Consider the following 15,727-nt stretch of genomic DNA (forward strand, 5'->3'; position numbering starts at 1 on the left):
TGTAAGTAGATGCAAGTTTTTAAGCACAATATATATTACTAACATTATATACACGAGACCTTGCCCTTACTTATACCTTTATTTTTTGCTTATACATTTCCAGTTTTTTATTTACAAAATGTTAAAAACACATTTCTAATTGAAGAAAAATATTAAAAAAGAAAAGCACTATATTATGTGTAGATGCATTAAGATTATTGCTAAAAATATTATTTAGGTTTAATCTATCATGTAGCGGTAAAAAAAAATTATTCATGCTGCTGTATAAATGAGACCACTAAATTTTTTACAATGAAGGGTGAAGAAAAATAATTCAGCAGCATATGGAAAAATTTTAAAGCAATAAGTAAAATATTTTTACCTATATGCAAAAAAATGCATAATTATGTGCGCATATATATATATTTTTTTTTTCCGCGTTTGTTGCTTGCGATCATTTTAAGCTCCTTTTCCCCTTAAGGCTCTTGCATATATATTTTTAAGTGAACATATATAAATTTACTCATATGAGTATTTATTTATAAATTTATATATACGACGAAGGTGAATAATGTTACATGTAAAAAAGTCCGCAAATGAATGCTTTTTTTTTTTTTTTTTTTTTTTTTTTTTTCTGTAATATATTCTTTCCGTTTTTCTTGCTACAACATCTATGTGAAACATGACATTTATTTATGTTTAAAATATTTCATCATAACACCAACTTATTGCACATGCAAAATTTTCTTTTACATTGTTTATATCACCAGATGAAAGTTAAAAATTATGTCCCCTATTTATTAATTTCATATTCTGCATGCTTAACAGCTTCCTTGGTTGAGCTAAGGAAGTAGGAAGCAAATAATTGGGTGCTTAAATAAGTGAGTAAATATGCACAAGTTGCATACATTTATGCATTTATATATATATATATATATCCTTAAGCAAATATTTAAGCATATTAAAAAAATAACATTGTGGTGTGTTCTGGTGAAGAACACGACATGAAATATTTTTGAAGTGGATGTTCCAAAAAGAAAAAAAAAAAAAACATATATGTGGAAAACTTGTTACAAGCAGTTATTGTTTAAAAAATAGAAGCTTTTAATTTTTCCTTTTGCGCGTATCCATTCCAACACCATTGTGTGAATGACTCTAAATGAATGAAAAAGAAAAATTAACGACGTGGTATACAATTTATTCTAAATAATTACATTAATTATTTTGAATGTCTTTGCTGGTGGTGCAAATATGGTTTTACATTTTTTTTAAGCATTTGATGAAAACTTGCAAGCACTTTAAGTATTTTTTTTTTCTGGATTATTTTCTTTAGTGGCGGAGAAAAAAATTTGGTTGAATAATATGTTTATTGCATTCACATGTGAGGTTAATGAACCAAAGTTCCCATTTTACTGGATAGATATTAAAAATTGAAAATAAATTGATTGCTCTTTTAGTATACCTTTACTCAAAATTGAAGTAGTATATTTAATGCGTTTTCTTCCCTTTTATATGTTTTAAGTAGTGCGTCAGAAATGAGCTAAAAGCATGTATTGATTTCGCCTAATAAACAACACATATGAAACATATTTTCTTTTTTTCCTTTTTTTTTTATTGATACATTTATAATAACTTTTTTTTAAAAATGTTTTATGTAAGAAGATATATTTATTTTCATTTTGTTTTATTTATTTTTTTTTTTTTCACATATAATATCGGTGAATAATTAAAATATTTGGAACATATACCAAAATGAACAGGGAAATGTGGGGAAAGATTATAATATTTCACACGAGTTCTAGAACTATTCACGAAGAAAGAAAAATGTTATTTTAAATTTTGCTATATTAGGAGAAGGATAAATAGAAAAGTGCGACAATGCATTTATTTTTTTGTTACAAAGTTGTATTATTATTTATGTTTTTTTTTTTTTTTTTCAGTAAATTACATGTTATCTATTTCGTGCGCATATATATTGTATATGTATATATATGTACGAAATGCTTTAACTTGTTTTGATGAATTCACATGTTGTAAAAAAGAAATCATTAATTTAGATAAACTTCGAGTAGTAATGTTGCTTCACTTTACATGGATTCTCACAAAAATCTATGTTATATTTTATGAGGGTATATGAGGGTACATGAGGCTATATGAGGTTAAAATTCCTGATTGTAATCTATACATGAATTAAATAAACCACTACAAAACAGGAATATGAATCCTACAAAATGTTGTAAATAAGCATGTACAGCAGTTCGTTAACGTGTAGAAATAAATTAAGGGGATAACTCGTTTTTCCATATGCAAGGGATATATTTACACAAATGCTCAGCATGTATAAGAAAGGTTACACATTCTATTTTAGTTTGTGTGGCTTAATTTTTGTTTAATAAGAATGTATATTATTTCGTTTCTTAAAGGAAAAATTCGCCGAAATTATACATAAATATATATGTACATATGTGTACATATACATTTTTTTTCTTAATTATTACAGTGTTAATACTTTCTTTAAAAAAAAAATCGGACTCCTTGTCACAAAAAAGCCTAGTGGAAACACTGTTATAAAAAGAAAAAGGAAATGAAAAGAATATGTTTAAGGGAAATAACTTTATATTAATGACGTCTATCTGTGTTTAGCGCAACATTCGTGTGTACTTCATACTATTAGGTGTAATCCAAAATGTGTTACAATATAATGAATGGATATGTACATTTTTTTCTACTTTTTTTTATTTACTTTATGCCTTGTTCTTTATTTTCATTTAGAAGAATTTCAACAATAATTTTATATTCGTTTAAGGTTAAGCCTGTATAATTAATTTGTGTATACTTCGTGAAACGTCTTTTATTTAAATATACATTGTGTGGGGGCATCGTGTTATGTGTATTTACAATTTTTATTTTATTTTTTATTTTTTACCTTTTAAATGATTTTTAATAAGATTCGAAAGATTATTAGTAATTTCTTTCTTATTGTCGCAGGTAAAGACAATGTTCTTCAAATCTTTATTAAATAATGCCTTTAAAGAATTGATAATTTTGTTCTTCATTCTTGGAAAATTTTATGTATTTTTACAAAGGCTTTAATTTGAGGTTTAATTGTACCTATACATATAATTTTTTTTTTTTTTTACTATACCTTACTAAACATTTGTTTGCATACTTGCTACTTATTTTAAATAGGTTTCTTTTTTCTCTTTTTTTTTTTTTTTTTCTTATTTTCTACTTGTTTTTTTCCATTTTGTTGAAATGTTGAATTCACTTTTATTTTATGTGTTATTTTATTTTTATTATGAGGTTAAATTTGTAAATATCTCTTGTAAGACTTATGTAAATTGCAGAACGTAAAGTGGACACATAAATATATACACGCAGATGTTATCTCTTTTGCTTCTATTCCTATTGATTATTTTTGTGTGCACATTACGACGAATGCCCTAAGTGCATAATTTTTTTTTCATATGAAGTGGAACTCTGCAGTTTAGTGACGTCGAGGGATGATACACACATATATGCACATGCGATTATATATGTACATATTTACGTATTGCCCATATGTTACTATTTTTGTGTAAGGGAATGCTTAAATTTTGTCTTAATTTTAATTGTGTTTCTTTTCGGAAGTATAAAATTAAAGAGATGTAAAAAAGAAAAAAAAAGGAGGAGAAAAAAAAAAAAAAAAAAAAAAGAAGAAGAGAATTAAACAAAATATATCATTTATTCCTTAAGAGATACAGCACATGAAAAATGTCACGTAAATGTACATATATGATGTATATATTAAAAAACAAGAATTTTACATGTGAATATACGTTCATTTCTTTGTTTCCATTTTTTTTACTTTTTTATTTTTGGGAAAAGGATAATGAAGGAAAAACGTTAAACTGGTGAAATTAGAAGGGAATGAAAGGACTTCTTATCTACAGATTTTATGCACTGTTGTAAATAAAGTACGTGTGCAAATTTTTATGCATTTACATATAAAGTTTCCTTTTGCATTTTGGAAATTATTTACACTTTGAAATTATGAAGGATTTAAATACACGTATATTATAAAATTCCGAAAAATATTTATAAGCCCCCTTTATGCTTTTTTTGATATTCTAAAAATTAAAAAATAATAATGTGACATAGCAGAAAAATTAACAGGATATAAAAGTGCTAACTTTTGGAGAAGAAAAAAAAAGGATATGTTGTAAAGATTTATAATTGTTCTTAATAATTGTGCCTGATGAGTGAGCACTTTAAGGGAGGAAGACTTCCAAAAAAATTGCTTGTATGTTATATATGTATTGGCATGTAGTTCTACACATTTGCGTAAATAATATATATATTTACATATTCAAATGTAATGAGAATGATGAAGGGAAAAGTATATCTATCATCCTATAAGTGTACATAAATATTAAACAAGGAGCGCTACTAGAATAAGTAGTGTAAAAGTTAGGCAACTAATTCATTTCACAATAGCTGCGCAACGCATAAAGATTGAATGTAAGTATGATGTAAAAACTGTAAGTCTGCCCCTACCCTTTTTTTTACCTTGCATTAAGAAAATACGAGTATGCACATTTTTAATTTTCATGAAGACATTACCAATGTTGGGCTTAGACAAAATTAATACATTCTTAAATGTTAATTACTTTATTTTACTTACGTGCTTTCCTACTTATTTTTACATTGATTCTCTTAAAATTTTTTTTTTTTTTTTTTTTTTTGCACTAAATTGCAGGTATATTACTTGTTCCTAATTTTAAATTATCTATTTTTATCTTCAATATTTACAAATAAAAAAAAATTTTTTTTAACTATACCTTGTGGTGTTTCATGGGCATAAATACTCTTTTTATTTTATGTATTTTAATTTTTTCAAAATTATGTAATAGAACACATTTAAAAGAGAAAAATTAGTTTACTGAATGTCGTTTAAAAGAGGTTTATCGTTTTTTTTTTTTTTTTTTTTTTTTTTTTTTTTTTGTTACACTATTTGGTGTTTTTTAATATTGGCATTAAACGTTTTCATTGACATCTAATAAAACGGCATATATTAGCACACATTTGTTACGTTGTTAAAAGTAATATATAATTGTATTTCTTATATTTTTCTCATTTATTGTCAAAATTAAGCAAATACATTATTGTATGTACACGGCTATTTTTCTACTTCATGTCTATTTCTTTTTTTTTTTTTTTTTTTTTGATATGTCCTTGAGGTTTTTACCTATGATTTATGGGAAGCATATATTTTGCACATTTTTGTGCACTTTTACGGATAATATTGCGATTACTATTGTAACTAAATTATAGGGAAGTATTGTGAAGAGTTAATAGTTGTAGAATTAGCATTTCTGTTCTTCATTTTATTCTTTTATGTTGTACGAAAATTTCTCTCATCATGTTCTTATACACTTTGTATATGTTCAATAGAATAGAGCATGGCTTAAAATATTTTTGTCTAATATATTTAAAAGTACTAAGGGTGTGAAATAGGAAAAAAGAGAAAGTTTAATTAAAATTGTTTTAAAATGTATATTGTTTCAACTCGAAAATAAAAGTATTTTTTTTTTTTTTTTTAGGCTTTTTGCATACTTCAAGTTACATGCATTTGCGATGATTGGGCTTGGTCTGGATTTAAGCACTCTAATTCATTTTTGTACTTGTGCACATGTTGGTTCACGAATTTGTTCATTTGTTCATTTGTTCATTTGTTCATTTGTTCATTTGTTCTTTTGTTCATTCGCTTAATTATTTATTCTTTGTTTTTCTTTTTTTCTTGTTTGTTTTTGAGTACTATTCGAACTATTTCATGCATTTGCTTATTTTTTGATGCCCTTTTTGTTTGCACTAAAAGGGCTTCGGGCTTACGAAAAAAAAAAAAAAAAAAGAAGTACTTTTACCTTTTTTGTGTTGATTATTTTAATCGGGCACTTTTTTGCATATTCTGAAGAGTTCATTTAATGAATGCATTAGTTGTCAAGCTGTAGTATTATTCTGTCTGAGACAATTTTTCAGACACTTGAAATGACACTAAATAAGAACACAAAAACAGATAACGATGATACAACTGTTTTGGGAATGTTGTACTTAATGATGCATGCATATTCGCATACATCCTGTTGTGCATATTCGTTACTCTCCTTTTCTGGAAATGTTTAAATATGTAAAAGGGGGTTATAATATAATTAAAGCAGAATTAAAGCAAAATTAAAGCAATATTTTAAATAGAATTAACGCAAAACTACAACAGAATTAAGAGAGGGGGTATTTTTTCTGTTTTTTCACTACATATATAATCTCACGCACACACGAAGGGACAATTAGTTCGTGCAGGACCACACTTTACACTGTTTTCTCAAATTAAATATAGGAAGGAACATATCACTTTTGTGTGTCATTTTGCAAGGAAAGAAAGAGAAGCACACAACATAGGGAGATAGGCATGCACCACGTTATGCTTGCGAATATAGATATGTATGCGTGCACATATATGTATGAATATATCGAGATATAAATTTAGGGGAAAAGGCATTAAGAGAGGAGAAATATGAATGCATTCAGTAAATTATTCAATAACACATATAGCAACGATATAAATGAATTGAAAAAAGGAAATATTACAAAATCTGTTCCAACGCATACACTACTAAAAGGTGTCCATAAAAAATCAAAGGAATGGGAGTTTTTAAAAGTTTCAACACAGAAAAGTATTGATATTGACAAATTAGTCAAAAGGAATGTTAAAAAGGAGGAATGTGCATTATTACTAGAGAATGTAAATAAAAGTGCTTGTTTTTCTAATAATTGTACGTTTGCACAAGTTCCCAAACAAAGTAGCTCATTCCATGGGCAAGAAAAAAGTAACTCCTTTACTAAAAATGCAAAGGACATAAATAATAGTGTGTATTCATTATACAACGGGAACAATTTGTTAAGTTTGTACACAACACAGAACCCATATTACCATTTAAAAAATACTTTTGTCAAATATGATTCTAATTATCAACATGATTATGCCTTATTGAAGGGGAAATCGAATAATACTACTGAAAATGGTATAGGAATTTTAACCCCCGAAAATTATGTTTCGAATCAATACGTATCTCAGGTCGATATACATACAAATGGCAATTGTGATAAAAGGAAAGTAGGACATTTTTATGATAAAGATATCCGATATGATGAAAAGGGTAGTAAATTAATAACTGAAAATAATGTTCCAAATTGGGAACCACATAATAATCTAAATAACTATGTAAAATTATCTTCCCTTGATCTAAATGTGAAAGGTGAAAATTTGAGTAATTATAATTTTTACGAGAATGCGAATATTGGAAGGTCATTAAGTCATATCAATTCGAATGAAAAGAAAAAAGAAATTTCTGCTTATGAAATGGAAATAAAAAATGTAACACATGAAGGGATTACGAACGAGATGGTAGGGACTAGGTTCGAACGATTACCTAGTAGTGCCAGATCTGTTCATCTTGTTGATGGCAGCACAGGTAACAACAACAGAAGTGATAGTAATAAACGTGATGGTAACAATTATAGAAGCGGTAACAATATTAGTAGTAATAAAATCACAAGTACCATAATCTCCCCCAATGTCTCACTGCACAGAAATGCAGAACAGTATCCAAAATGTGAAAATGGGAATTGTCTAAGAAGAACTTTTTCCCTTAAAAATATTAGTAATAAAAGTGTAAGCAATTCAAAGAGTGGGGGAAATAAAATTATCCCTTTTCCCATTTTTTTGAATGAAAATAGGAAGGAAGAAGAGAAAATTTCCAAAACGTATTCATCTGGAAATGTTCTTGAAGAGGTGCAACTATATCGGAAGGGAATGGAAAATTGCCACATAATGAAAAATACAAATTTAAACAATTATGTCAATCTACAATTGAAGACAAATGCTAACTCATGTGAAATGAGTAGAGGGTCTTTAGTGAATGTCAATCAGAAAAAATACATGAATAAAAGTGATGGTCCTAATTTGTTACACAGGAATAGGTTGTTCATATATTCTATGAAAAATGATACATCAGTTAATGATAGCTATGGCAATTCCCTCAGTCCTAATAGGCAAAAACTATTTAAAAATGTGTGTAGTAGTAAGTGTAGTAAATGTGGTAACAGTGGTGGAAACAGTTGTGTTAGTAAAAAGGAGTTCAATAAGGACTACAAAATCGAAGAAGAAACACATTTCAATAGTTTTAAATGTAAAAATAAGAGCTATTCTAACCATATGAACGAGGTAGTAAGAAATAAAAATATAATAAAAAATTACAGCAATAGCAATTCCTTAGCTGCATTGAAGAAAGGAAATGTTGCTAATAATCATGATAATGTATCACGTTTTTATATGTTGAAAAAGGAAGTAAATGACAATGGAAAAAAAAGTAGCACACATTTTAATTATCTTACTAGAGAACCAGTCCCTATGAATAGCACCAAAATATATGACAACAAAGAAGATTATGATTTGATACTACATAAGAACACGAACAATGGAAAGTACAATTTTGTGAATACAAATAAATATTGTTTTAAGAAGGAAGAAGAAGTTGGAGGCGAAAGAGACAACTGTTACATCATGGAAAACGTCAAAAAAAATATTAGAAATGAAGATTTTCAAAAATATCATGTTTTAAAAAAGAAATACTTCTCAAATTTGCATCCAAAATTTAGTGCTACTTCGAGTGATGTTAACAGGATGAAGAATGACTACATGATGAATTACAAAAGAGACAACCTGTTGTTATGTAAAGGAAAGAAACCCGTTCAACTTATTTATACCCCACCTTCTACGCCCAACCATTTGTATACTGCCAAATGTTCATCTTCTTCGAACCATTTATGCCCTGCTATACATCCGTCTTTTACGAACCGGCAGAAAGTTCCCACTATAGCACATGTGAATAAAAATAGCGAAGGAATTATTTCAAAAAATGTAAAAAGGATTAATGGTGGTAGTGTTAACATGATTAATGGGAACGGAATTGGATACATTGTGAATAGGCTAGATGATAAGAACCATTGCGAAAATCATAATGGTAGTGAAAAAATGGATACTCAGTATGATAACCAAACAATATACATGACCAATGGTATCATAAATTACGGGGGAGAGAAAATGACAGATCTAATAAATGCTAATAAACTCCAAAATGAATCAAAAAAAACATATAAAAGAAGCGTTATAGAGAAAAACTATTTGAAATGTGATAATCACAAAGTTAATATTAATGAATGGGATAAGCAAGGTGAAGAAAAGGGAATAGAAAAAACAGTTGCGTATGAGGAACTACATGAAAATATCCCAATCTATTTAAGTAATGTAACATTACTAACAGGTTCGAACAGAACAAGTGAAAAGGTTAGTCCTGATAAATATTTTCTTAAAAGTAAGGAACTTCTCAATAAAAAAGCATATGATAAAAATAGCAACGTAATTTTAGATATATCCAAAGATATAACATGTGCTAATGGGACCAGTAACGCTAGTAAAACAACTGACCAAGGGTATTATTATTTTGATCAAAATGAGAAAGGATTAATAAGAATAGGAAAAAGACAAATCAGTTTTAACGTACCCAGTGAAAATGTGCACCTGATAGGAAAACGACGTGAACAACTAAATTTGTTTTATGAGGAAAAAGAAGTGTCAAGCCCTTTCAGAAATGTTCAAAAAAGCGGAATTAAGGTGGACATAATAAAAGAAAGAATAAATAAAGAAACTGTGAATGAAAAGAAAAAAAGCTTGCACTTAAATAAACCAATTAATGAGAATACAACCTGCACTGTAAAAAGATGTAGCATGAAGACGACAGATGTTGAAGACAAAAATATGATTCCGCTGATGCCACAATGGGATTGTGCAAGTAAAGAAAGCGTACAGAATGAAGAAATCCAAATGCTGATGAGGAATACTGAACAGCAAATAGACGAAACTGTTATCAAGGATAACAATAGTGGTAACAATAATGATAGCGACAAAGGCAATGAGTGGATGAATAATTTAAAAAATGAAAGTAAAGGAAAAAGGGATTGCTTACCAGGAGACGAAAATAATAAACAGTCATGCGATTCTTTTTGCAATTTTGAGAAAAAAATAAACTCGGATAAGGGAAATATGAAAATTGTGGAAAAGATAGGGTGCGTTACATCAAATACGAATTTTTTTTTAGACGGCATGAGAAATAACAGTATTATGGTCGACAGTGACAATCGAAAAAATTGTGGAATGGAAAAAATTATGTCATTAAAAGGTTTCTCAGATGATAAATTTAAACAAAGTATGAACATAGAAAGCACTGAATTGGAAAGAAAAAAAATAGATGAGGATATTTTGAATATAAACATATATGAATTGGAAAACTGTGTAACGAAGTATAGTATGGAAAACTTAACAGACTCATATATTTATCACTTAAATAATATGAATAAGAATACAAAAATAAAAAGCGGCAAGGGGAAATTAAAAATGGGTACATACTCTTTAAAAAATAAAGAAAATAATAATATTTCGTCCTTAAGCAACATTGAAAAGGGTAGTGTGAACAAAGCATTCGTAGAGATTGAGAATAAAGCAGGCAGATACATCAAAAAAAGGGACAATGAATATTACTTAAGTAATGAAAAATGTGAGAAAATGAAAGTCAATAACTTAAAAGTTTCATATGGAAAATTCAACTATCCTTTTAATAACGAATTATCTACAGCAGAAATAAATAGCAATAAAAATGAAGGAGAATGTGATGTTGGTGTAAAGACAAATTGGTATTCTGATGATGGGAATTCAAGTAGCATGATAAATCATAGTGTTAATCAGTTTAAAATGGAGAATAAAGAAAACAGTGATAATTTTGACAGGAATAAGGAATATAAGGAAGAACTGTTTACACTTTCTGCTCAAAAGTGGGATACAGAAAGGTCCTATATGTTAATAAAAGCCAGAGAAAATAGTAACCAGGAATTTTCAGCTAATGGTGATGAAGAAAAGAACTTGAATGATATGAAAATAAGCGATGAGTTCGATGGATTTAAAGAGGAAACTAATCAGTGCAAATTATATGTGAATAAAGACGAAACTGGTAGCAACGATGCGAACAACAGGAACAGTGGTTGTAATAGCCACAAGAGCTGCAATAGTGGTAGTAGAGGCAGTAGCGGTAGTAGAGGCAGAAGCGGTAGTAGATGCAGCAGCGGTAGTAGAGGCAGAAGCGGTAGTAGAGGCAATGGCGGTAGTAGAGGCAGTAGCGGTTGTAGAGGTAATAGAGAAAACTGCTGCAATGCAGGTAATGGACTTAATGGACGTAATATGTGCAAGGCAGCTAGCAATAAATCAGAGGAAAAACTGAGGAAGAGACGAAGGAGAAAAGTGGCTCTACCATGGAGCAAAGACAATATAGTTAAGGTTAATTCGAAAAATATGTACATAAAAAGAAAAAATAATATTATCATAAACACAAAATTGGCTAGATATGAAAGAGTATTAATACATACATGTATTAGCAAACTGAATTGGAAAAAGTGTATTGACAACACAAATAAAGGAGTGTTTTATTGGATAGGATATAATATAACCGATTTTGATCATTACAATTATATGAAAAAGAAGAAAATTATAAATAGAATACCTTCAATGTATATGTATACAAAAAAAAAGGCCTTAACATTTTTACTTTCCCATTTATCCCTCATATTTCCGTCTTTGTATGATTTTTATCCAAATACATTTGTATTACCAGAAAATAAGAATATTATAAAATATGTTTTAAATAGTAATAACAAAGATTATTATATTATGAAGCCAGATTGTGGTAGTATGGGTATAGGGGTAAAAGTAATTCATAAATACAATGACATTAATATAAATATACTAAATGGGTATAACTGCTACATAATTCAGAAATATATAGACAATCCTTTGTTGATGTATAAGAAGAAATTTGATTTTCGCATTTATATTTTATTGCTTCCAGGAAAAAATTATCCTAAAATATATTTGTCAAAAGTTGGTTTTGCTAGGCTGTGTACTGAGGAATATAAAAAAAAAAGAAGATATATGTGCAATACTTATATACACTTAACTAACTATAGTATCAATAAGGATAATGAGAAGTATATAAGAAAAAAAAATATTCATGATAAAAACAATAATAAACAATTATTAAGTGATGTTTTTATTTATTTAAAAAATAATGGATATGATATAGATGATATATGGAGACAAATAAAAAAAATTACGTGTTTAACTTCTTTAGCAATTTATTCTTACATTAAAGAAAAAATAAAGTATAATTTTAATAATAATTTTTACTTTTATCAATTAATCGGATTAGATATACTGCTGGATGATAATGGAAAAGCGTGGTTATTAGAAGTTAATTCTAATCCTTCCTTAAGAATTGATTACATAGATCCAAGCTACACCAATTTTGAAATACAATTAGAAAGCATGTTTGACAGGTATGTTAAGGAACCGGTAATAAGTGAAATGTTTTTAATAGTATATCAGAAAATTTATAAAAAATATTTGAAAAAAAAGAACAAAAAGTGTACAGCCCTATGTATTAATAACAAAATAGAGAAAAAAGACAAGCATAATAACATATTCAATGATAATAAAAATAAAAAAAAAACAGAAAAAATGAACATACGAAAAGGATTCAAACATGACACTTTTATTACCTTGAATAATAGGAATATTAAAAATTTTGTGGACAATAAAAGAAAAATTAATGAAAAAGATACATCTAGTAGCATTTATTTATCAAAGGAGAATCTCAAGTCAGTCATAGATGGTAATAACAAAACAAATAAAAAAAGCACCTCCATTGTGCATAGTGATGTAAGCAAAATTATTTCAAATAATAGAAAGAATTACCCGAAAAGAGAATGTGGTGCCTCACTGTCTCGTAATAAACAATATGATTTATCAAGAAACTGCAACATTAATAGTTTGCAAAAGGGAAATATAGGAAATAATGATCAGCTGATGTGTAGTTCGATAAAAAAAAAAGGAAAAACGAAAAATAATGTATACTTAAAAAAGGAAAATATGAGTAACGTTGACACATGCGTTGATGAAAATGATATCGGAAGTTTCAGTTTGTCCAATGAAATGGATGATGAGGGGGATGGAGGAGTAGAAGAAGAACAAGGAGGACAAGGACGAAGATGTGATCAGTTTAAAGGAGACAATCATGAAGGGTCCACGGAAGGGTACACACAGAAAAAAAAGAATAAAAGTAACGGAGAAACAATATCAAAGGAAAAAACCACATCGAATCAAAAAAATCAGGCAATCGAAAATAAGAAAAACCTTTCAAGTCCGTCAAGCAGAAACAATAATTGTTATGTAAACAAGGCATTGCAGAAAATTGATGTCCATGGTTATGACGATGGTAATGATAATAATCGTGAGAATTTTCTTGATGAAGAACAAAAAATGAATGTTATAAACAATTTAGCAAAGCAGCATATCGAAATGTATGATGAAGGGGAGTGCTCCTTCTCGAATAACAAAAACGTGTATAAAGTGTCAGGTCTGGATTATGAAGATAATGATGTACAAAATGGTAAATGTGGAAAATCAAATTTCGCGGAAGGAATAGAAGGCGATGGAAGTAGTGCTTATGCATACAACTTCTACAATAGCTGCAGCAGCTACAGCAATTACAGCAGTTACAGCAGTAACAGCAATTGTGGGAATTACAGCGGTGACGATAGAAAGGACATCAGTGATAAGCATGTGGAAAACAATTTCATTAACCAGTTGAGTGAAAGAGAAAAAAATGATGCGTTGAGGAATAGAAGTAATAAACGTGGAGACATACGATACACTAGGAAAAGAGAGAAAGATTGTCTTGATGAAGAAATGGAAAAAAAGTGCAGTTATAACGAACTTTTAAAAAGTGAAAAGAAATTAATGGATTCTAGCATTTTAAACAAGGAAACATATGTACAGATTGATAATCAAGAAGATATTGAGTTTGATAAATTTTTACATGATGACATAGAAACATATAAATCAATTTACAGAAACATTAGTGATAGTGTGTATAAAAAGAAAATCGAAAATTTCATTATGATTAGAAGTAACTTATATAAATATATGAACTGCTTGAATGTACTTGGGATTAGATATATTAACAATAATGACATAAACAATTTTGAAGAATTGTACAATAAAAATATTTCATTTAACCTCAAAAAGACATACACAAAGGTTAGAAAAGACATTTTACATCCGTTAAAAAATAATGTGTTAGAAAAGAATGTATATATAAATTTAAAAAAAGAAGCGAGCAAATATTATAACGAAATGAAAATATACAATGATTGTTATTTTTTATTCGATTTTATTTTAAAAAAATATGATAATAATTTAAAGAAAAACAATAAAAAGGTTGAATATTATATTGACAAAAATACATTCCTCTGTATGTGTGCAGATATAAAAATAAATAAAATAATTGAAAATATAGACATTCCTTCTAGTACTTACAACAATTTATTCGAAATTAATAAGAACTCTCATGAAAACCAAATGTATCAAATTGTTAAAGAAGCTTTGAAAAATAAAAATTATGATAACAGTAATAATGGAATGGAAAAAAAAAGGTATATTAATGCTGAGAATTATTCTAAGTGCTTCAGCTTTCGAAATCCCGCTAATTTATCAAATGACGCTATTTCAGAAGATAGTGTTCACAAGCACAAAAGCAAGGATGGAGAAATAGGAAGATATTCTTCTCTCTGCAACAGCGTGAATCGTGTAAAAATGGAAGAAGTGATGCATAATAAGAGGGGAACTCCATTAGTGGATAAAAACAAAGCAAGCGGAAAGGCTACTTGTAATGGCAATAGTAAGGAGGGTAATAGAAGTGATAGTAACCGTTGCAATAAAATCATTGGTAATAATTCGTATTACTCCTCCATGTTTTGCCCGTTTTCCCTAGCTCCAACTTCAAACAATCTGATGAATTTTAACACGATAGGAATTAACAGCACGAAATACAAAGGTAAAAGAAAAAAGAAAATGAACATTTATGACCTGGAATATTTATTTACAAGACAAGTATTCTTCAGCAAGTATATTAACAAAAATCAAGGATTAACAGTTATCGACTTTTTTTTACTAATGCAACAAGTAGCTCTTTTAATATTTCCATTTATTAGCTATGTTAGTTCGCACAATGTCTTATACCCTTATAATAGTGTAGCTTTTGATGAATTAAGCAACCAAGAAAACAATTTATTTGCTAACGGAACTAACGATACGGGGATTGGTAATGTGAAAAAATATGTCAAGAATAAAAAGAAAGGAGAAAAGGATGCAAATAATAATACTCATTTAAAAAGGGAAAATAATTGTAACTACCTCATGAATTCGTCAAAAAAGGACGTTAATAATTTTCTTGAGAAAGGAAGAGAGGTATTATATGGGCCTCTTAATCCAGAATTGAGTAGAACAAACTGTACCAATAATGCAATTCACAATATAGAGGGGAGAAAAAAAAAAAATTATTTATGGCATAAAAATGTTTGCAGCAATATTTACAATTTGTATGAGTATATTCAAATAAGTGTTAACCCCACTGTTAAAAATGCTTGCTTGGAAACTTTTTTAAATTTTATTTTTAATAAATATGGAATAACACAACATTCGTAATTTCTTACAATATTATTTATAAAAAATACAAAATGAGTTGGCGTTAGGTTTTAGCATATTATG

The 15,727-nt window shown here is 28.2% G+C and overlaps 2 protein-coding genes across 2 annotated transcripts; one reads left to right on the forward strand and one right to left on the reverse strand.

The window, feature by feature from the left end:
- Nucleotides 1–2,158: 2,158 nt before the first annotated feature.
- Nucleotides 2,159–3,225, reverse strand: PGO_094320 (conserved Plasmodium protein, unknown function; the record flags this gene model as incomplete). The annotated part of the gene is made up of 5 exons (XM_028688019.1): nt 2,159–2,203; nt 2,478–2,541; nt 2,723–2,792; nt 2,906–3,036; nt 3,212–3,225. The coding sequence occupies 5 exons, from the start codon at nt 3,223–3,225 to the stop codon at nt 2,159–2,161; spliced, it is 324 nt and encodes a 107-aa protein (XP_028543820.1).
- A 3,304-nt stretch (nt 3,226–6,529) lies between these two features.
- PGO_094330 (tubulin--tyrosine ligase) lies at nt 6,530–15,664 on the forward strand (the record flags this gene model as incomplete). Its single annotated transcript, XM_028688020.1, has 1 exon — nt 6,530–15,664. The coding sequence occupies one exon, from the start codon at nt 6,530–6,532 to the stop codon at nt 15,662–15,664; it is 9,135 nt and encodes a 3,044-aa protein (XP_028543821.1).
- Nucleotides 15,665–15,727: the final 63 nt, after the last annotated feature.

Source organism: Plasmodium gonderi (genome assembly GCF_002157705.1).
Source record: "Plasmodium gonderi DNA, contig: Chr09, whole genome shotgun sequence".
NCBI classification, from domain to species: Eukaryota; Apicomplexa; class Aconoidasida; order Haemosporida; family Plasmodiidae; genus Plasmodium; species Plasmodium gonderi.